The 23,751-nt window shown below is 41.9% G+C and overlaps 1 protein-coding gene across 2 annotated transcripts in view; it reads left to right on the top strand.

Annotated features, from left to right (window-relative positions):
* Positions 1-23,751, top strand: part of TMEM241 (transmembrane protein 241) — a 56,427-nt gene that overhangs the window by 30,829 nt on the left and 1,847 nt on the right. For both annotated transcript variants that reach the window (XM_080580383.1, XM_080580384.1), the window contains exon 14: positions 21,527-21,591. In XM_080580383.1, the coding sequence (XP_080436509.1) occupies positions 21,527-21,591 (65 nt within the window). The remainder of the gene's footprint in view (positions 1-21,526; positions 21,592-23,751) is intronic.

The raw sequence follows: 23,751 nt of genomic DNA, 5'->3' as shown, positions 1-23,751 counted from the left end.
AGATTCCACAGGGAAGTGGTCACAGCACCAAGCCTGCTGGAATTCAGGAAGTGTTTGGACAACGTTCTCAGACATGTGGTCTGATTTTTGGGTTGTCCTGTGTGAAGCTGGGAGTTGGACTTGATGATCCTGTTGAGTCCCTTCCAACACAGGATATTCTATGGTTTTATGACTAGTCAATAAAGCTGAAGGACGTGGTTACGCTCTAGAGGGACCTGGACAGACCGGAGAAATGAGCCGACAAGAGTCTTAAAAAAATTCCGCAAGAACAAATAGAAGTCCTGCACGTAGGAACAAAGAGTCCCTGGCAATATTACAGGTTGGGGTTGGCTAGCTGGGAAGTAGCTCTGTGAGAAAGGATCTAGGGATTTTGGTGGACAGGAAGCTGAACATGAGTCAGCAGTGTGCCCTGGCAGTAAAGAAGACCAAAAGTATCCTGAGTTGTATTAAAAGTAGCATAGGCAGTAAAATAGTGGAAACAATCATCACCCTCTACTCACCACTTGTTAGACAGCATCTGGAGTGGGGAATCGGAGAATCATTTAGGTTGGAAAAAAAACTCTATAAGATCGTCAAGTCTGACCATCAGCCTGATTGACTGAGTCCCATCACTAAAAAATGTCCCTTGGTGCCATGTCCTCATGTCTCTTAAATACCTCCATGGATGGGGAGCCCACCGCTTCCCTGGGCTGCCTGTTCCGATGCTTCACCACCCTTTCCATGAAGAAATTCTTCCTAATATCAAGTCTAAACTTCCCTTGGCACAACTTGAGACCACTTCCTTGTGTCCTATCACGTGTCACCTGAGAAAAGTGACCAACGCCCTCCTCGCTGCAACCTTTCAGGTAGTTGCAGAGAGTGATGAGGTCTCCCCTCAGCCTTCTCTTCTCTAAGCTGAACCATCCCAGTTCTCTCAGCTGTTCCTCAGAAGTTATGTTTTCTAGTCCCTTCACCAGTTTTGTTGCTCTCCTGTCCTGAATTTCATGTAATTGAACTCAGCCCATTCATGTAGTCTGTCTTGGCCTAGAAACTTATTTTGGGCCCCTCAATACAAGAAAGGCATTGATAAACTGTAGCGGGTTCAGCAGAGGATCACCAGGATAGTCAGGGGGCTCAGAGCACATCCCCTCTTAGGAGAGGCTGCAGGACTTTGGGCTTGTTCAGCCTGGAGCTGAACAGCTGGAGAAATGGCTTTGGGGGCACCTAGCAGCAGCCTCCCCCCAGTACCCATGGAGAAGTTATCAAGAAGATGGATGCAGGACAAAGGCTAATGAGCATAAGTCTAAATGAGAGGTTTACACTGGGTGTAAAAAAGAGAACTTTTTGACCCCTAGGACAAGTCTGGCAGGGGCACAGGTATCCCAGGGAGGCCGTGCAGTCTCCATCTTCGAAGGTTTTCAAGACCCAGTTGCACAAAGTGGTGAGCAACCTGCTCTGACCTCCTGAGGTCTGTTTTTCCCAGAATTAGCCCGTGATCTGTGGACCTAGGGTCTGGCTGTACTTGCTGTCAGTTGGTAGCAGCTCATTTGTTAGATTATCAATTATAAATGCAGTCAGAAGAGCTGGTCTGACCCCTTTGCTAGTTACTACCCTGCTTCATCACCCTCAGCTAGGTTATCTGAAAACCACAGCCTTGCTATGTGGTTGGCGATCACAGCTTTCCTACTACAGTAATGAAGCTGTTACCTTTAACAAAAAAAAAAAAAGTGTACTTGCATAACATGCCTATCCAGAAACTGTAGTTAAATATCTTTTTTTTTTTCTGGTTATAACAAGAAGGGAGAGGTATGGCTCATTTTTGCTTTGCAAACTGTTTCATGCTGTCCAAGTCGTATGGATTTCCTCACCGGTTTGAATTTCTCTCAAACGTTCTGGCTGCAGATTTTAGTGCTTTTAACTTTCTTCTCGCTCCTTGGTAGCGAGTCAGCTGATCTAGAGCTTGCCCTTGCATTTTTGTTTTCTAATGCTTTGGGCTGGAGATGGGACTAGCTGGCTCTGCTCGTAGGTATTGTGAGTAATGAGAAATGGTTCTACATGTGGTATTTGTGACCTATCCCCAAAAAATTCAGGCGAAGATGTGTTGTGAAATATATTTTAAGCAGATTTGGGTACTTCCCAGCCGAAGTGAATCAGAGCCACAAGGTCTGGACTGGATCAAAGCTTTCCCAAAGTTCAAGGACTTCTAGATTTGAGGGGGTTTGGCCAGCTCTAGACAGAAATTATTAGACGAAGTTTGTTCTAGCCACTGTTGTCAATGAAATTACGTGCTTTTGTAGCAACTAAAGATTTTAGCTTATATCACTGTGATAATTCAATCCGTTCTTTAGTTTTAAAGGGTCTGTGTGCGTGTGCGTGGTTTAATTACTCATCTTGCTTAGGAAGGCTTTTGTAACAGAGCAAATCAGTCCTTTTCCTACTGTAGCTTCTAACCCAGTGCTCAAATTATATGCCTCCTCTTGAATTCAAAGAGGGGAATAAGCAATCAGGACACGAGTTCTGTCTGCAGCTCTAATTTTATCAAAAGGAGCAATTTCCTAAATGTCTTTCACTAGTGTTTAAAGCTCATGGTAAGAATGTTAAAGCTCACTATAAGATTTTTTTTGGGGGGCTCAGTCTGAAGCAGTATGCAGGACACAGAGGAGCTGCTGCTGCTCTCAGTGCTGAACTGCAACTGATTCTGGAGTAGAAGGCAGTGAATGCTTAAAAAAATTCAGAAATACTGTGCGTCGGTTTTAGAACAGGACCAAGAGGAACTGCAAAGATAGTCCCAGAGGGGCAGAAAGCAATGAGCTGAACCTACCTGCAAAGGTAGGGGCTGATCTACCAGCTCCTGCAAAATTCTTACCAGCTTTTTTGTAACTCTAACAAACCACAGATTTACCTGTGGAGGGGTTAGGAAGAATCATGTCTACCTGATCACTAATGCTGCTTCCTGCAGGTGTTTGGAAGCATCGTAACTGCATGCTGATCCAACCCACATGGCCTAGATACGAGGGCTGTCTCAATCACATCATAAGTCATGAACGGATGAAAGGTGCAGAAAAGCAGTGTTTAACTAGTGCTGTAAAAATGTGCTTAAACCTAAGTGTGTGACGCCCTTGGGGGGGGGGGAGGAAGTTAAAGTGGATAAAGATTAAAGATAGAAACTATTTGCAGAATGAAATGAGATCCAGTGGAAAAAAAAAAAAAAGAAAACAACAACTCCGGGTAACAACAGCGGCTTTGCGTTCCCACATGAGCATTTTTCTTGTATTGAGTAGTGCCCTAGATCATCCTCTTAATCTCTCAGTCTGACTGGAGTTTTCACCAGCAGTTGGAAGGGAGCAGCTTTTGAGGCCAGAATATGTTTATCCTGCAAATGAGCCAAGAAAGGAGAATGCTGAAGTCCTCAGACAGCAAGCAGCACAGCCCTCGAGGGAGGTGCCGAGAATCAGAAAATGTGTTTTCCATTTGGATGCTTTGTACCTATGTGACTGATGAGCTGGGGCTGAGACTGCTGCCACCACTTCAGTTCTTGTTAAGTGCCAATACACCAATAAGCTAGCCATGAGAGCTGGTTGGGCTTCTTTAAAGATTCGAGGAGACATTCTTTGTGAAGCCCACATATTTGGCCTCCCTGCCCTCTAATTTTTCATTCACTTAAAAACTGGAGCTGGGTCATAACTTGTTTTTATGATACTTACTTTGGCTCTGGCAACTTAATCGTTGTATAAGGTTTTTGAATTCTTCCCTGTAACGATTTTTGACGGCTTTCTTGTCAAAGCATTGCTCTGTGCATGGACGGACAAAGCACAGACTTCATCTGTGTGTGTAGCCCTGCGTGATGTCTGCAGTGACAAACACGCCGCACTTTTGCTGTGAAAGCAAATAGCCCGTGCATTAGTCATATCTGTATAGATTCCTGAGAAATGCCAAAAAAAATCACTAAAGTGATCTGAAAAACAAACAAAAAAAACTTTCAAGAAGCCCAAGAAATATGGAGTGCTTTGTCATAGCTTTGCATAGATTTAATCCCCAGAAGAGCAAGGCTTTGAAGCTATGCTAAGTTTTCTTGGTTTAATTTGAAAGCTGTGCTGGTATCGTGGGTCATGTACTGGAAAGAAAAACTGGAGATGCTCATATATACAGACAGAAGCAGCTGGTGGGAATGCTAATGAGCTCTAACAGTGCTGTCAGTGAGTTTGTTTATATTAAGGCTGCCAATCTATATCTGGTGACGAAACCTGCTAGTGACTCTAAAAATTAGGCAGCAGAAAAACTTAAATCCTGAATAGGAAGGACCAGTGGTATTTCAGAACTTTCCTAGAGCGAGATACTGGTTACTTGTGGATTTATGCTCCCATATTGTGTTTAGCGTTATCCCAGTAAAACTTGGAGTAGTGAATTCGGCTTATTTCCAGCAGGAATCTACTGAGACACATTTTATAAGGAGGAAGAGTAAAAGGGGAGGGTCAGTGGAAGGTGCATTTTGAATTCTTTCTTCCTCCCTCCTCTGACAAAATAACCGAAGTCAAGTTGCACTGAATTTTACCCTGGTTTTCTTACACATTAGCTGGAAGAAAATTAAGTTTAATCAGACCAGGAGTATGCAGTTCTTGTCTTTATGCCCATCCTATGCCCATTTATGTAATCTCCAGTGTATCTGAATAGTGTTGGAGGCTCCCTGCTACATAAAAGCATCGCCTGACAGCTGCTTTGGTTTCTTGTTTGTTAACTTTAGAAGTGGTTGCCCCAGGTCACCCTGTGTTTAGTGCTGGCTGCCAGACATTGCAAAAGTACTTTTGGAGAAGCATCTGAAAGAATATCCTATCCATGGGTCTGATGTAACTAACTGTAGCCCGCTGTACTTAGAAACCAGCATTTTAGTCCTCCCCTAAAATACCTAACAGCACTTCAGAATGTCCCCTGTAGTCTTTGATTTTATATTTTGTGCCTGTGTATCTGCTTTCTAGGTCCCTGTGGTGTCCTGAAGAGAAAGGATAGAGTAGATCCATCTTCATATCAGTGAAAAAAAAATGGATGATAACACTCCTAAAGATTGGAGAGTACTGATTTTTTTTATTAAAGCAGAAATTCTATTTTTTCCTGCTTCTCATAAAACAGAGAGGCCACAACAGTGAATCTTCTGCATCTCTTAGCCTGGTTGTGCTCACTGCTCCTCTCCGCAGATAGTAATTGGCATGAGAATTTTATCTACTTTAATTACAGGGGCAAACCAACCAAGAGAAATAAAACAAATTCAAATTTTTCCATATTTTTGTAGTCTTAAAGCCTTTCCTAAAGCATGCACTCCTATTTGTGTTTCTCTTAATTCCTCTCTTGCACTGCTGCTTAGCGTGCAAGTGCTATAAAACATTCTAGTCCAGAATGCCAGCTCCTTACTTCTGCTGAGGGGTATTTCCTTGCAGAAAAAGGTGCCACTGCAAGAGAGTCTTGCCATCGGCACCTGATGTGAAGCAATAGATCTCCTTGTGCATCTCTGCCCTCATGGGAGAGGATTTTGGATAAAACATTGTGTTTAAGAACTTTATACCTATATTATAACCAGAATGTGTTTGACTGCCTGGAACTTGCCCATGTAGTTCTGTTGCAGATTGAAGTAGTCTCTTCTTTGTGAGCTGCTGTATGCAGGCAAAAAGTGACAGAGATTCATGGCTTGGGCCTTGCAAAACTTTATGCAAGAATGTCATAAACTCCCTCTGCAGTTCCATAAACGCAGTATGTTTTCATTCAGCAAAGACCCTGTGCTGCATGTGAGGCTGTCTGGAGATCTCTGCTTGCCTGGCATGGAAAAGCCGTGTAGATGCAAGCCAAAGCCCCGTGAGAGAGGGAGATTTGTGTGCTAGAATTGACCAGTCTGTGCTGGTAGGTGCACTTCAAACCACACTGGTGCCACTAATCTGGTTCCTCTAATGGTTCCTCCTGCCACTGGTTCCTCTAATCTGAGAGAGGGAGTTCCCATGACCCTAATTCTTTTGTGTATGCTAAGAAGGAGTTTATAAATGTTGAAGTGAGCTTCCTCCACCTACATGCCACGTGTACTTTTATGCATGTGGATATGCACACACATGCATAAACGTGATTAAGGATGGTAAAAATTCTTATTATAATTTGTGTTCAACCTTCACTGTATGAAATACGTAACTTTATTCTTGTCACATGTATTTGTCAGTCACCATGGGGACTGTAAAATACCTCGGAAGAGAAAGTGTGTGTCTCAGCTGAGCTGGATGAGCAGGTAAGGTGATCAGTGTGCTCTTAACTGCATCTTAAAGGTCTGTAAAGCACCCCAGTTGTGGAAACCTGTAAGTATAGGTTTTCAGGTAGTTTCCATGGAGACAGCTTGATAGTTACGTCGTAGCATCCAACACTAATTACGCCATGTAATCGTTGGGAAGAAATCAGTCTCCATAACAACTCCTCTGCGTGCTCCGTGACCGCTAGGCGAAGTGGCGCAGGCTCCCTGGGGCACTAATACAATTTAAGGAAGCTGTCCTGTAAAAATAGCTGAGACTTACTGGAGATTTTGCATCTCCAGGCAATGTTAAGCTTTAATATGTATATTAACAGGTGTTGTACAGGGCTCATTTGTGCATTCACTGAAAAATGGCAGCTACACAGCTTTTGGGCACGACAGGGTAAGTACATAAAGTTACGTGTTGCTGCTTGGGGGTGGCATCGCAGCACAATCTTCATCTGCGCTCAATATAATAAATCTTTAGTCTCAGCAGACATGAATTGATAGATTGAGCCCAAAAGAGGTGCTCTGAATTAGTTTGTTTCCTTTTATCCGTACCGAGCGTCGATTTAAAGTGCATTGTGTACATTTGGTATTGTCGTTCTCTTGCACATAAAGATAACTGCAGGACTGCTAGTTGGGAGTATGTTTTCTGAAGCTATTTTTTCACCCCAGCCCTTGACACACTCCCTATATATTTGATAGTAGAAAATGACAATTTAGAAGTAGATTTTGTCTAATCTAATGGAAGTTTGAATTGCAGAGGACGCAGGTTCATTGGTTCCTTGGCATAATAGGTTCCTAGTATCCTGTGTTGTTATTTAGTTTCCTGGAGTTACTTTCATATGGAGAGCTGAGGCTGGGAGATGAATCATAAGTGTGACAAAGAGAAGACAGAAGAATAAGGGCTGGTTTGGAAATTGTTTCCGTCGGAAATGTACTGATGTAAATAAAAAAGTTATATGGGAAAACCATGCATTGTACAACATACTGACGTAGAAGGTTTCAGAGCTATCTCAGTGTAGGCTTCCAGAAATGAGCAGAAAATGGCCTCCTTCCCCTTGCTGGGTCCTGGTTCTTTTCAGGATCTGGATCACCAGCTGCCTTTCTGGTTCTTAAAACCCTTCACGAGTGAGGTGTCTCCAGAGGGCCTCACAAATCTTGAGCCTGATCAATGACCCCTGATAGGCACTTGGTGTCACACTCCAGGTTGCTTTCTTCAGAAGCTTCTCATGGTAGTGAGACGCTGCTATCTGAAATGGGTCTTCCCATCTCCTTCCCTCCCTCCCGCAGCTCAGAACCAGTCTTTGCAAAATCTCAAGTGTGTTCATTTCTCAGTCCCACTCTGGATGCTTTCTTAAGGATTGGATTTTGACTTTTTTTGACAAAAGTCAGCAAACAGCCACAGGGCTCTGGGGGAGGCAGACTGAAGGGTTTGCCCCCTGATTTATATCCTATCCCTAAAATACATGGTGCTCAGGGAAATTACCTAAACTTCAGACAGTCTCAAGAGATGACCACCATTTGTTCCTCTCCTATCCATGGCTAACATGGAAAGCAAGAGGGCAGAGTTCAGCTTTCTCGCTATGTATGTTGCTATGAATGGTGTGCTAAGAGGGCAGGAGGCAACAGGTCGTCTTGGCTGTTACTTCCTCACCCATTTCGAGTGAATGGTCTACGGACTGTACAGTCTACGGACTGTAGTCACTTCTGTCACTGTCTTCTCACGCGTGGGATACTCACAGACTTCTGACACCCACAGAACCAAGTGCATAACCTTGTGACTTTGTTCATAAAAGGCATTACTCAAAATGGAGTAGCTATGATCACATTTAAAAACAACATTTTTCCAAGTATCGCTTTTTTTTTAAGGTTTCTGATGGAATATTTTGACCTTTTGTAACAGTGAATGGTTAGAAAGCCTTGGAAAGACTTTTGTTTTTGAATGGAAAATTAAAACCTTAAAGAATACCAATTCTTCTTTGCAATCCTTAGCATAGTAATAATAATAGCATGTCGATTTCTTTCCATTACATCATTACTAAAACAGCATAAACACACCAGAAAATGGAAAGGCAGAGACTGTGACTGTTGTTGGGTTGTACGGAAAGGGGTCAGCAGGAAGGTTTAGTTATCTAGTCTGGGAATTGTTTGCTTATAAATTAGGTTTTCCCAAAGGAGTCGTGAGATGGGAAATACAATAGGAAGTGGACTTCATACATGCACAGAAATAACAAAATTGTGCGTGTTGTGGGGGAGAGAGGTTGATGGAAACTTGCTATTTTTGCTAACAGATTTAAAAAAAATAATCTTGATTACGTATCCTAAAGTTTCCTCTGCTATTTTTGATACTAGCGATATCCCTACAGAGTTCTGAGTTAGTCATGACAGAAAATTCTTTCACATCTGACAATATTGACAAGGATCATAACCACTTCAGGTGTTTCTTTAGATTATGTAATAATGGAAAAAGCAATATAATGCCCTTTTCACACCTAAAATATTCCCCTTAAACTAGATTCCCTCACTGACTGGCAGTATCCTTGAATGCCTTTCAGCAGCATTGTGCTATCCATACAGCAGCGAAACAGCATGCGTGGGATTCACTTACAGCAATAATACTCAGGGGTATGGTAAGCTTCACAAAATTCATAAAATCTCACAGGTGCTGAGCTGACAGTGGCCTCAAGGTTGCAATTTTCAGCCTGAGACCCTCAGGCAATATAGAATGGCAAGAGCAGTCAGTGAGAGCGTACAGCACCCCCCTCTGCAGCAAGGTGCTCTGGATCAGCTCGGTCTTGGCACAGTGGGTCAGGACACATCAGGGTCATTTAAACCAGCTGTGGAGGTAGCCTCAGAGCTCACAGTTGCGTTGGTGTTCATCTCCATGGTGTCCACGTGAGCGTTTGGGGCTGTAGCAGAGGCACAGTCCTGTGCTTTTTCCCAAGGTGAGCCCGTAGTGGCAGTAGGTGTATCAAGGTCAAGACTGTAGAGGTCAGCAGTAGCCTGTGTCTCATCCTGTGTTTGGCAGAGGATCACATACTACACTCGCTGATGCCTGCGGTATGTTTGCTGGCTGCTTTCTTACACGAAGATGTGGGGAAGGAAGGTTCAGTGTTGGATTCCCAGGTTGCTCAGGGACATTTTCTCTTGTCAGTTTTCCCATCTGCTTTGTGAAGGTGTTATCTGGTATGCGGCAACACCAAAGCACGTGGCTTTGGATTGAGTGCCCACCTGACTTTTGGGAAGGCATTCAGTTCTTTGCACGTATAGAAACATGCTGATACAGCCTGTGATCTATCTGTCTTTGGCTGTTTTTTGCCTGGTCGCCTCACTGTTGAAGTTTTCTCTCTGAGGTCGTAGTCCCTTGAATGATGTTCTCTTACACTTCAGGAGAGAACTGACAGTGATTGAAAATATCAGCCTCGTTGATTTGGACTTTGAGAATTATGAAATGGACATGAAGTAGCTAAATGGTCAAGAAATTTTGCAGTCACTGATCAGTCTATTCTTAAAAATATCATCATCTACCACAGTTCTGCTATATTCTACCTCCGAGAAGCTCAGATTAATTTTCCTCTTCTTCATGGACCCAAACTGCTAAGAAACTTACACTCTAATCACTAGAACCAACTTTTTTTTTCCCCCTGGATGCCAGCTGAGCCACTGCTGCGGGAAGTCCTGGTTCACCCGTGAGGAGCTTGGAATTGCCTCGTCTCCCACCTTCACTCTAAGATCCTGATACTGCAGGGTGGGCTGTTACGGTAAAAGATCCTGCCTGATCTGGCTGCTGGCCCATCCACTAGATTCTAGCATTTGGGAGGAAGACAGACACAGGCAGATGCTGAGCTCGGTTCTTCACAAGCAGCCAACTCCTTTTGTGCCAGATATATATAGCAAACTGTCAGCTTGCCTATTAGATTTGCTTCTTTAGCATGACAATGAAAAAGAGGATCTTCTTACCTGGGTTATCAGCCTTCTCTGTCTCTTTATAGTAACCGCTATTTCATAATCTCATAAGGGTTAGATGAGGTAAAGAGTAACTTGGAATGCCAAAAGGCTATTGCTGAGCTTAATGTAAGATGAAGTGTATTTTATTGCAGTATTTTACAGTGGCAGAGCGTTAGAACAGCTGGCCATTCCCCAGAAATGAAAAGCAATACTTTTCAAATCAGACAAAAGAAATATTTCTTTAGCAAGTTGTGCCATATTACTAACCAGTAAAATTCAAGGAAAACAAAACAAAAACTTTTTTTTACAGGGTCAGATATGCTCAGATGGTTTCGGTGATGTGGTCCCTAGTGTTTTTAGCGTAAGAGAACATTATATGGAAATCTTTGTAGTACAGAAGTGGAAAGACTAATAAACTGTGTGCCAAGGGGTGTAAGTTTTCTATAAGCTAAGGTCAGTGTGCAGATCCCTCCTTTCCTCTGATGTGCACATCAGCTGCAGACTTGCTGCATTAGGGAAGGATTATAAATTCTCCTGATGCCTCTGACATCAACCAGTACTTGATTAAACAAATCCTCGGTTCACTGGTTCACTCCAGTTGGTGTTCGGGATCTTAATAGGTAGAACACTTCACTGCTGCTGTTGTTGCTGTTGATAAATGCTTGCTCCATTACACAAATATTTAATAATTCATATAATAAGAACAAGATGATTATGAAACTTTGTCCTGCCAACTTCTGAGCTCAGAAGTTTCAAGGGAGAGATGAAGTGGCAGGAGCAGTTTAAGGCCGTTGCAGTAGTGGGACAGAACGTAAGGAAAAGGGACTCTTCAACAGGCTGAAACGACAGAGGAAAAGTACAGTTTAGCATTTCAGTGCATGAAGCTTTTACAGGAAGCAGGAGGCATTGGGACTTACATTTAACATAACCTAGAAATACAAATATATTTCATCTATTGCATCTGTACACGCATCAGCAGTCAATCCTGTAACAGCAAGAACGGACAAAGTACTTCTCATCAAAGGCAAAGAAAATCAGTTATTTGGTCTAATTAAGCCTTTTCTTATCCCTTATTACGTGACCTTTGTTGTCCTTCTTTGAGAAGGCTTCAGCTGCTGTGTGGATTGTGCCTCGCATGCAGAACTTAGCGAAACAGGTGCTATTAGTCTGGTTCGTAGACACCCACCTGTTTGAGTCGTGATTCATAGTGATTTCATATCAGCAAGGCGTGCTTCAGGAAGAACTTAGATGAATTCTGCATCATTTCCCCTTTTTCTCCTCTGCATCATTTCCCCTTTTTCTCCTCAGTACAGGTGAATACTGAGAGAGAGATCGGTATCTGGATTACATTTTCAGTGGTCACATATAAAAGAAATATTTAAGTAAAAGTTGAGTTCTGTACCATAACCATTCTGCACTTCATAGGCTGGAAGTTGATGGCATGTCCCCAGCTATCTCATTAGTCACAGGAGGGGGAAGTGTAAGTTTTTGCCATTATATCCAGTAGCAGAGGGCACATGCTTCATGGTTTTGATTTCTCTTTATTGTGACAGAAGTCTGATGTTTGTGTTTGAGTGGTGAAGTTAGGGTGGAGTAGCTACTTGTCTCCAAAAAGAAATAGCTACCATAATCTTCAACCAAATCTAATATTCTACAGAGATTTTTTTTATAGAGTCTCAGGATATCTTTCACACCTTTTAGGCATTCAGAAGTAGTTAGGATGTACTTGCAAATGTCCAGTCATATCTCATCGGTGATGCAGGTTTATATGTTTCTATGCTACATACAGTGTGTATGTGTTCGTGTGGCTGAGAGCAGCAAGACAGGTGTCACACTCCCCTAAAGTGATGGCAGAGAGGGACGTCTAGAAGTGATTTAGAGGCAAGATACAGATGGAGGCTTTTTTGAGCCCTTTCTGCATTGTAGGATGGGGATGGGCATACAGCTGGCTTCCAGGATGACCTGGTAATGACAGCTTCAGTATCCCCCGATGGCTCATTTTCTCCCCCAGCCAAACTGCTAATGAGATGCGTACAGTGCAGGAACAATGGCTTGGCCACCCTCGTCTTATAAGGAATAAAAAAATGAAGTTATACAATAATTTTGCAGTTCTTCTGGCATTCACATGGGTACTCTGGGTTAAAAATAATTAATGTATCATATTAGTCTGAAAAGATTTTATATTAGTCCTTGACAACGTATTAATATGAGAGGACAGGATAATGAATGACTTTAAGGGACCTGATACATCCACCTATTGCTTCAGATTTTGTACGTGTAGGATCAGGGTCTTGGCTATGTTGGCCATCACAGCCTGGAATCAAAAAGTACATACAAAAAAACAGCAGTGAAAAAATTCTTCTTAAATGTGATAGAAAGCAGTGGATGTATACCTGTTTCCCTAAATACTGGAACTGCATGTATCCAGGCATGGAAATGCAGAGGTTTCTCAGCCCTCTAAAATCATACTAGATGTAATTAAGAAATCTGTTTTCTCAAAGCAATTGGAAAGCTAATATGTAAAGATACTCCTCTGTGAGACAGAGACTGCTCTTTTGGGTGTTGGTTAAAAAAAATTAAAAATATCTGATGATTTTGCTAGACAGAACATTTATACTGCTTCTGTTCTGGAAACGTTTTAGAGGGCAGGTTTCTGATTTCGTTTGTCATTTAATCTACTCTCCCCCTCCTTTTAGTATGTTTTATGTTTTGAATGCAACATGTAGGTGGTTTTAAGCTGGTGAGAAGTTAATTGCTATGAAAGTCAAATAGATTAATTACACTAGAACTGAATTTTATCTTTACCATTAAGTGTGCGAATGCCAGGGCGTGTTTAGGCACTGGCTGCATTTGAGTCACAATACACGGATCTAACTGTGCTCTTTTGAACTGTGTTCAAAATCGATTTTGCCATTATTATTTTAATAGCACTCAAAAAATAGATGTACAATATAGAGAAAGGACAGAGGAGTGACCAAAGCTCCTTCAAGGAACATGTACTTCAGGAAAGGTGGGCATGTGTGCAGGCATTTAGGCAGACATGAACTAAAGGATCTCAAAGAAATCTACTGCAGCTGGTAAGACTTCTGTGTGGCCAGATTCATGCTTTGTGGATCGTGAAAATGCTATCCTTTAAAGCAACAACCTGCTCAGGGTGTGTGTCAGGAAGGGTTAAAGGGTTTTCTTACTTCTTCTCCTAACACAGCTTCAGGAGAGCTGAGCAGAATCCACCTTCTCTGAGCAAATTTCACCTCTGGATGCTGTGATGTACGAATTCATTGCAGTGTCTACTGAATTCATGCTGTGGTGTGTGCTGAAAAGGTGACTGTGTCAGCCTCCTGTTAAGTCCATCAGGGAACAAAAGCCCTTAGGGTACGTCTGCACTTTGGTCAGACTGAGGGTAATGCAGCAGACATGCTCAAGTTAGCTTTAAGCTAAAGAGCAGAACCGAGAGCAAAACCTCTTTAGCTTTTCACCCTGTTCCAATGCATTTCACTTTGAATGGTTTCTTTCCTTGTTTGGGCTGCTCAGCTTTTCAGGCAGGATTATGGCATTGCTGTTTCCTTTTGGAAGGGCCAATATTTTGGTGCTTTGAGGCTAGATTCATTATTTTCCCTTGCAGAAAGCTGTGTCTGCTTAAAATTATTCCTTGTCTGTGGATTTATGGGTACTGCTCCTTCAAAGGGGCTGTGTTATCACCTGGAGCTTTAGGTTAAGCAGCATATTTTGTCTTTCCTTTTGATTGGTGACAACAGACCCTCGGAACTAAGTTAAAATCTCTCTCGAGTCCTTTCAATGTGTTGATAAATAAAGGAGGCTTTACAGAAGAGGTGGATGGAGGAGCTTTGCCCCCTTTTCCTATATCTCTTTTAACCAGAGATGAGCTTTGACATCTTAAAGATGATTGACAAGGACTCTTTGTGCTGCTAGAAAAGATGCAGATTGCAGGGAAAGCCTTCTTGTTGTAATAGGCAATGTGCTCGAAAGCTTCTGGGGAAGTTCTTATTTCTGTGGTAGGCCATCCCCCAAACTGACCTGAAATTAAGCAGTTAATGCAAGTTTGATTTTGGTCTGGTTCTGCTTGCAGGATTCCTTCATGTACTCTGCAGTCCTGGGGAGATCTGTGCACAGTACCTACAGCTGTTAATGGTGCTTTATTTTGACTGTCAAACACTGGAGTAGAACTGTGTATTTATTTCTTTGTTTTTTTGTTTGTTTGTTTGTTTTCTTTGCATTTGATTTTTTCCCCTGCTTTATTCACAATTAATCCAGATGTTCCTGACTTTAGTTCTTCTATCTTGCAAGGAAAGGTGTGCACCATGGTTGTCAGCTCCAGCAGAGATTTTTGTTCCGCCCCCAGTTCTACCCAGCTAAGGTCGGTCCCAGTGCCTGCAACAGCCCTTGGTAATCGGTGAATTCATCGGTGCCTCTGGCTGTTCAACGCTGACTTTCTGCAGTTTGTGGAACATGGCAGTCAGTACCTGGTCTACAAAGATCTCCTCTCAGGTCTGGGTTATTTCAAAAGGGCTTGTCAGAACACACTGGACCACTTCAGTTAGGGTTTAGTCAGGGGAGAGCCGGGTCCTTGGGTGTTCTTTCTGGTGTTCAGCTGTCCCAGTCAATGTCTTGTTTGTCTGCTCTGCAACTGCCAGATATTTCTGAATCAAAAAGTTCTTGCTAAGATACAGAGTTACCCCTCTGACAATGTTTGGTTGCCTTAAATTGGAATGTAGCAAGGTAGAGGAGAGCTGATAGAAATGGCTCCTACTCCAGCTGAAATGAAAAATGTTTGTAAACGAGGAGGAATGGTGTTAATAGCTCAGAAAACGTGAATTATTGAATAGAGACGATAACATAAGGTTAACTGTTCCTTTTTGCCTGTTCTGCAGATATTTGTTGCTAGATCTCCCTACCTCGCATAGCGTTTTGTATGTGTGCCTATGTACATATGCTTACTGCCAAGTAGATGTATATACAAGAGATGTAACAATAACATTTGATAACTTATTTCAGTGGCTGTCCCTCAAGAAACAAAATAATGTGTGTTGTTACTGATTCTTGCCCACTGTCATTTCTGCCTTTTTCATATTAATGTATTATCTTGATGTAGCTGCTTTCAGCAGCACTAAGAGCGATCCATTTCCCTGGCGATTTTTGACAATTATCTTAGCAGCTGGTTAAAACATGCAGAAGAGGGGCAAAACAAATATTATGTCTATAAAAAGCTTGACATTGCTTTAATTCCACCAGTAGAATGAAAACAAAGGTTACGTACATCAGAAGCTTTTTCCTGATGTTTTGAGAAGATGACCTGATGATAAATAGGAAGATTTATTTTGAACAGTGAGTGAACTTGATGAGCCATTTCAAAACACTGTCTTTGGAAAAAAAAAATGCGTTTTTGTAAGGACAGAGGTTTTGGCAGTTTGGAGAAGTGAGGTTACGAGGATTGGCTCTGTGTACACAAAGTAAGGAAAACTTTAATAAAGTATTCTGTGTTCGCTTACAGCAAGCACTGTATGACATTTAACTTTCTAGTTTAGCAGTGAATCAGAGGAAACATACTTTTTGTATGGTATGTACAGATATAGTCGTACTATTAACAAATCGTGTTCGTGTCTGGACTAAATCCCCCATATCTTTCAATTCCAGATAGGAAGATTAAATTAGAATCTAAATTCTGAAAATGGCCTCATCTGTGTTCTTGGCTACATAAACAACATGTTCCTGAACACCTCAGCAATGTTAGATACTCAAAATCCAGAGCCAGCTTTTGCAGCTTGAAGATCTTTCGCTAAGGTACTTGTGAGGTCATGGATGGAAGGGATCAATGATAGCTCGCTCAGGAATGACACGTTTGTCTAGCCAGTACTGGCTGGTTTGACCTGTTCAAGAATTGACGCCATGAAGTCTATGAGATAATCACAGCTGCTCAGTGGAGAATGTGAGGCAGCAAAGAATGTGTAGTCCCACATTTGTGTCTCCCAGGATCCAGGTGTCTGCTTTGTCAAGAATCAGGAACCTTTAGGATGCTATTGTCATCTCCTGTCTTTAAGCCACATGTCAGACTTACCAGAATTTTCTTACGTTTTGTGGTCAAGAAGTAGATCCAGTTACAGCTCGACCAGCTGTAATCTTACTCTTCTTAAGGTTCCTCAGCAAAGAACTCTCCATACAGTCTATGTATTTTGTTTTGTTACCTATAAAACTATTTTTCTGACTTTTTTTCTAATAATGAATGATTTCTAAATGTTTTTTCCTAAGTTTTTAAAACAACTTTCATTAAACAAATTTTGCTTTCTCTTCTGAACGTTTTGTCATCTGACCATAAAGTGATTAGGAGAAAGGAGGGGGTCATTCACATCAGGAATTGTGTAGCAGCCTATCAAAGTTCTTTGGGAACTTTTTTAAAGTTTGTGGTAATCGTGCTTCCATCCATTCATGAATCGCGTAAGCAGATTTCATAAATGCAGTTTCACGAGAGCACGTTCTTTCCAATGCCTCCTCTTTGCCTGTAGAAGGTTGACTTTTGCATGTTGAATGTGCTCCTACTGTGCAACAAGTTCTTCCACATGTTAGGGTATTTGGGCTTGATGAATCTTAGACTGGTACCCAGGAGTTGGATGATGCCATTGGTCTTGTTGCCTGTAGTTCAGCCTGATGTGGGGCAAATGCTGGACCTGCGGAATTGACTCCTACGTGATTCCTCACAGTCCTTCCTCAAGGTTTCACCACAGTTCATGCCCTACCAACTTCTGATGAGTTATCTTCAATGGTCATAATTTCTACAATGCACAAACCCCAGAGCTTCTGTGTGTCCTCAGTCATTAGGTAAAAGGGTTCAGCCTCACTTGTTTCTGTTTCACTGTTTGCAATGATCGGTTCTTTCCTATCACTGAATCTTGTCAAAATTACTCCCATTCAGAGGCTGGAACAGCGATCTCACCAGCTTTGTTTCCCTCTGCGGGGTCCAAGTTATAAGTTGAGGAATGAGTCCGTATTTCCCTGCTCTCCCATCCCTTCTAGGTGGGTCCAACCCCACTTCCAGTACTCGTGAGTACTTCTAGTACTTACAATGACTAAGTTGTAAAAGGGCTGCTGTTTTAAGAGACTTCTCCGTGGCATAGTCCAGCCATAGTGCTGGGTCATCCTCTCTTTCACTTTCTGGTTCTCGTTTACTCCCTGTACTAGGTGATCAATGTAAAGAAGCCCCTTCTGTTTAATTATCTAACTACTCAGCTCCAGTCTTTGCTCCAGCAGTCCAGCAGAATTCTCCCTGTGCTCACAGTGATCGCTGCTCTAAGCTTCTTCCTTCTCCTTCCCGGAGGGACTTGCAGTCCTAGCTCACGCAGGTTATCTGCCTTGCTGTGGAAGCCGTTTCAGCTAGGGTTCGTTGGGCCAGGCCGATGACTTTCTGCAGGTTGGGTCCTGCAGCAGTGGAGATTCAGACCACTCTCCTTTGACTCCCAGGTAAGTGTCCTTCACAAGGATGCAGTTATTGCCTTCAGTGCTGATAGATTTTGTAAAGAACTGGAACTGTTTTTGATAAGAGACAGCAAATGTACTCTGCAATACCAAAATGTTTGTTTACTTACAAAATTACTTGTAAATGAATCAGTGATTGGAACTATAGAAATAGCTGAGATCAAGGTAAATAGGTGTTAATCGAATGTTCCCTTCAAATGCATGTTGTTTCCATGGTACAGTAGAGTGACGTGGTAAAATTAAAATGGTTTATTTTAAGAAGCAACCTTTTTTTTTGCTTTTTTGTTTTCTTTTTGAGCAAGGAAGGTTTTGAAATGATTTCTTAGGAGCAACTTCAGCTCACATGGAAATGTTTTGTTAAATGATGCTACACTCAGATTTTTTTTCCTAATCGCTGAAAGCTGTGTCAGAATTTTGTACAAATGTTTGCAGTATAAATGTTTTAAAAATAGCTTTTGCAGCACTGCATGGTCACATTTTCTACAAGCGTGTGGATAGCCAGAGTTCATGGAACTATTCCTGTTTCTAAAATCGTTGGGGTTGAACCATTGAGTCTAAATCATTTGGTAGAATTAGTATCCATGTCATTAGGTAGAATTCTGACTGCATGTCAGAATCTTGGGGACATTTGCTTTAAACAGGCTGGCTATGCCTAATTAAAATTTTCCTTTCCATCTCCTGCTTTTAATGATTCAGCAGATAGGTTTGGAAATCACTAATTTAATTTGCCTTTTACTTGGTTTCCTTTGTCTTGCAAGCTCATTCCTTTTCCTAAGGCGTCTCAATGCCTAAGAGGACAACTGTGACCTTTAAAGTGAAGAAAGAGATTACCACACTTTGCATGATTTTTATTTTAAAGGACATTCAGGACATCAGTGTAGGTGTCTTTTTTTTTTTAAACTAAGTACATGTGCACTCAAAACACTTCAGGAAATGCTGAAATGCAGTAAAAGGAAAAATAATCTTCTGAACTGTGTGTCTAGATTTTAGAGACTTCCCCTGGAACAAATTATATGGTTAACTTCCCTGAAAACTTGTTTCTCATTTTTACATTACACAAACAATCAAAGGTGGACATTTTTAGCAACGTGTTTTCCTTTTGTTTTCTTTCTTTTTTTTTTTTCTTGTGCATGCTTATTTCATGTGCTATTCCAACCCACATTTTGTTTCTCTTTGGCACTGAGGCACTCTTACATAATTTTTCAGAAATACAAGAGTGTTCTGCAGCAGTAGTCCAAAAGGCTACAGCCTGCAGTAGCATTTTTGCAGAGTTTTGGGATGATCGCAGTAGAATGGGGTATTGTTTTTGATAAGGCCTGTTCTCACAGGGTTCTTAAATGCCTGTTTCTCTGCTCTTGGCCTCCTCTCAAGTTTCTGATAAACATGACTCTACAATGGAGTGGGTGAGACAGCTTTAACTTATGTCACTTCTCAAACGCAGCACTTGAGTTTCTTTCAGGAGAACTCAAAGAAAAGAAAGCAGTGTAAATGTCACGGCTGCCATTCTTCGTTAATCCCTGTTTACATGCATGATAGGGGATGTTGTGCATCTTCATGTAATAAACTCACATTAGCCTGAGATAAGCTCGGCGCAATTAATTCTGCCGTCGTTCACACGGATGTGAGAAGTTGGTCTGCGGAGGTCAGAGTGGCTGCAAGGTGTGTGAGGGAGAGTCCAGATCAAGGTGTGGATGCGTTGTAGGGTGCTGTGTTTGGACTGCCAGATATCCAGCCTAGGAGCAGTGTTAGGGAAAGTGCATGAAAGATTCACCTCCGGAGGGGTTGGGCTTGCAGTGTTCTCACTTCCACTGTTACCTTCAAGCTTTGTAGCATTGCCTAATATTCCCGTACGTTACTCTGGTAGTTAGTACAGAGCTATGTAAGTCTGATGAATGAGTAGTTTGCATCAGGAGATGTATCAGTGGTTGTATAGATACTGGCAGTTTGATTGCTGTGGAGGAACGGAGTAAATCTGCAGTCCTGTGGTGTGGTATCCTTGGATCAAACCCATCTCCTGCCTCGTTCCCTCTGCAAGGTGTCTGTGCCATCAGCAAACGGAGAGCAGCCAGGGTGTGGTTTACGGTGATCCCTAGGAGGAAAACAAAGCCATTTCTGCATCCCTTGATTCTTCCTAAATTAGAGACATCCCCAGAGGTGGCAAACACTGTATTGTCCCCGTCAGGCACCACAGTTCTTGCGTGTTGCTTACTGCCATTCTGTGGCCTCACGCCAGCTTTACGTTATCGCCCCCTTCCCCCTCCAACTATTAGACTGGGGCTGGAGGAGCGATGCACCAGCATCTCTTCTGCCGCTGCTTGTGATCTGCAGATTCAGAAACCTGTCTTTGAAAATGCAGCCATGGCAAATGTAACGGGTATTGGCTAACAAATCGTTGGCTCAAGCTCCGGCGCACGGAGTTTACTACAAAGAAGCATTTACTTCCCTGCTGGACATGTATTAATGTTATAACAAGTTTTTAATAGATGAAGGAATGAGGTTTCTGCTCTATCCCCTGGGAGACAACTAGACAAACAACTATTAGGAAATCTTAGCTGATAATTATTTAAATGTTTGGTTTCTTAATTTCATCATTTTACTTGGGCAACTTTGTATTAACCTAAATAGTTCCCTTCATTCCTCAGTGCTTGTGTTTCCCAAGTATTTGTAAATCACTACCAAGTCTTCCTTTCCCACAGGCATTGCTTATCCTAACTGTTGACTGAAAATCAATTCCTCCATCTAATGACTCTGTCACTGTTCTCTGAACTCTTTCCATTTTACATTATCCATCTGGCAACAAAATCTCCAAAAACGAGAGCAGACTGCAGATGTGGTAGCTCCGTGGCTGTTGAGACAGGGATCTGCTGCAAACCATTGTACATCAGGAACTAGCTGTTTCTGGGATCAAAATACAAAGTCATTTGTCCCCATCTTTTTCACCCAGGACACCTTGGTGTAAGAAAATATTTGAGGTAGAAACACACTGAAGTTACATTGTTTTTATTTACACCATTCCCTTTTTTTCCTTTTTCCATCTTTTCTACACCCATTACGCATTTAAAGCTCTCATTCTCATCAGAATTGTAAGGCTTTTTGACCCAGGACCTGACTGGTCTTCCCCAGTCTAGTTTGCTAATAAAAATAATATCGGCAAATAAAAGCTAGCAGGTTTCCCCACCAGACCAACTGGGGTGTGCAGTAAAGGGACCTTCTGCTGTAGTTCTCTGCCCTGCCTCTGCTGCATCCCACATTCTGTAGGAGTTAAAGTTCAACTGCAGTGTGTGATTGTCGTATTATTTTCTCCATTATCTCCTCGCCTAATGAGCAGTGTGTTTTCATTGAATCTTAGAATGGTTTGGGTTGGAAGGGGTCTTTAAAGGTCACCTAGACCAACGCCCCTGCCACGGGCAGGACATCTTTCACTAGATTAGGTTGCTCAAAGCCCCGTCTAACCTGAGTTTGAAACGTGCTTCCCAGGGATACCTGGTGTTCTTGCTCTGAGCTGGTTGCACAACTCTCATGTCCCCACATGTTGGGTCGTCTTCTGGCCTGCCTCACACAGGGCAGAGGAGAAAGGAGGTGCCTGTGTATAGTCGCTGTGCTCACGCAGCGGAGGGAGGTTGGGCAGGAATGGGAATTCCACCTTCAGCAATGTCTGACTGCTTAGAATAGTCTCATTGCATTTCTCCTGTCGTTGACTGTCTATTTTTGGACTCAGTTGTAAAAGCAAAGAAAAAAAAATGTGTCTGCATATATGGGAATTTAATTTCAACGAAAGTATTTCAGTTTTTGTTTGTGTTATCACAAGGTCACTAAGTTGGTTTTTTTTTAATTCTCCTTTCAATTTTACAGGTTATCACTGCTAGCTTATCACCACTCTTCTTTGTCATGACTGCTAACGCACTGACAATTTCTTGGTAAGTACCTTTGTGAACTTTTTTCTTAACAGTAAAAATGAATTTCCACACAGTGTTTCATGTGGAAATACTTTTCAAATGGCAAACTCCATTAGTGCTGGTAATATTGTGCATGTAAGGAGAACCAGGTGTGATAGATTCAGTACAGCAAGATGAATAGAAGAGTGTTTCTTCTCCCTCTGTGGGAGAACGTGGACATTTCAGACATTAAGCACCACCACAATTCACTCAGCATGTTTTACAGCTAGATAAATGGATGCAATAGGCAAATAAATGACTTACTCAACGTCATACTGTAAATCAGTGGCAGAACTGGACGTAAAACGTAGGAATCATGGTTTGGTTAATAGTCTTTTTAGCCAGTAGAGTGCATTCAAGTTTCTGAATAGACCCTAGTGCTGTGTATAGTGTGAATGCATAAATAGAGGTAGAAAAATAAACTACTACTAATAAACTTTTTTCCAAATCTGTATCTGGATTTTGTAACATTTAGCCATGTGTTACGAATCACCTAACCTGGCATTTTTGGGTACTGATATAAAGGACTGGATTGCAAACTCCTTTGGTCAAAGACAGCGGTTTGTGTTTGAAGAGCACCCGGCGAAAGGGAATCCCAGCCCAGGGCTGATGCTCTCAAGTGCTTCTGCCGTGCACATAACAACTAAAGAAGGGGTTAGGCATGTATCTCTGAGGATAGATTTGTTACTGGAAATAAGCCTGCTTGCTTTTGAACAGCTTTAGGCTCCCTTTTCCTGCCCTCAGAGTTTGATTGTCAGTCTAAGGATTCAGCCCTGCACTGAATGGAATTAGCATATTCCGTTCCCAGGTGTGATCAAGAAGTTAGGGAAAGGAGAATTTTGCTTTAAACTAGCCCCATTTATGTATATGTGAATATGCATCCCCATATGTATGTTATGCATACGTAATCTCAAATGCTAAGGTAAGTCCTTTGTGGTTTTCGTTAGCTCTAGCTCACATTTATGTGGCCCGTGTACACAAGAGCCTGATCTAACAGCAACGTGCTTGCCATACTCCCAGCACGGGCCATTAACTTGCTGTTCCTGACCTCATTTTACATGCACTAGCCCAGGTCTGTCCTGCATGCTGGAGGTAGGCTTTTATAATACATACATATTCACTAACGTATGGAAAAACAGAAGCAACATCACTATGAATGTGAACACGTAGACCTGTATAGTTGCACGTATACTACATGCCCTCCTGTATGTAATATAAATAATGAATGTGTCTGTATCATTAAAAGAAACTTTGCTTTGCTGCCCTTAGGCCAGTATTACGCTTTCATGGTTACAATTAAAAAGTATCTTTATTTATTTTCAAGTCCTATTATTGTTTGTGCCTTGGTAGTGCCTTGGCTAAGCTCTGGAAATATTCTTAGATGATAGCAGCTGCAAAGCACTCATGAGATCATTAATCACTGAGGTTTTTAGTGTTGCTCCAGTTTTGTCAGGGACGATATCATATGTTAATTTCTGAGTGATGGGCAAAGGCAGTTAGCTGTCACTCCCACAATAAGCAGAAGCCAAAGGATTTGCCAGACGGTAAACCGAAGGTAAATAAAGGGTTGGCGTTTAGCCATGGATTTTAGATCTGCTTCATCCCTGTTATAATGATTGTTTCTATTGGCCTAGTAATCTAGTTAAGTATGGATTGCATGGGCTTGTGAATACCTGAAACTTCCAGTCCTGCAGAAAGGGATTCTTCTTCTCCACTGATGAAGGACATAAGGTATTATAAACAATTTAAATGCGGGTGCATTTTTTACAGGATAGTGTTGTACAGTTTAATCTTTTGTATAGGATTGCCAGTCTAATTTTTAGAGTGCTACAGCAGTGATAGATTATTTTTTTTTAAGTCTCTGTCAAAAATCTTGTAGAGAACACACAAAAAGGAAAAAAAAAAAGTAATTTTTAAGACACTGTTGGTTTTAGTTCTTCCTATATGCATCGGGTTTCTCTCCATGGAATAAAAAAGAATACATTATCCAACCTTACCTTCCAAAGGAATTAATGCAGAGATGTGTTTAGAACTGGTGCTGAAATCTAGGCAAGACATGGGAGTTAACCCTCTCCAAAGAGAAGTGCTCAGGTGGTTAGTGATTTCAGGCACACAGACTCGTGTGTTTCAGATCATTTTGAC

The sequence above is a fragment of the Anser brachyrhynchus genome (assembly GCF_964034855.1).
Source record: "Anser brachyrhynchus genome assembly, chromosome: 2".
NCBI classification, from domain to species: domain Eukaryota; kingdom Metazoa; phylum Chordata; class Aves; order Anseriformes; family Anatidae; genus Anser; species Anser brachyrhynchus.
Note: the sequence above shows the minus strand (reverse complement) of the source record. Positions and strands in the feature narration are given on the sequence as shown.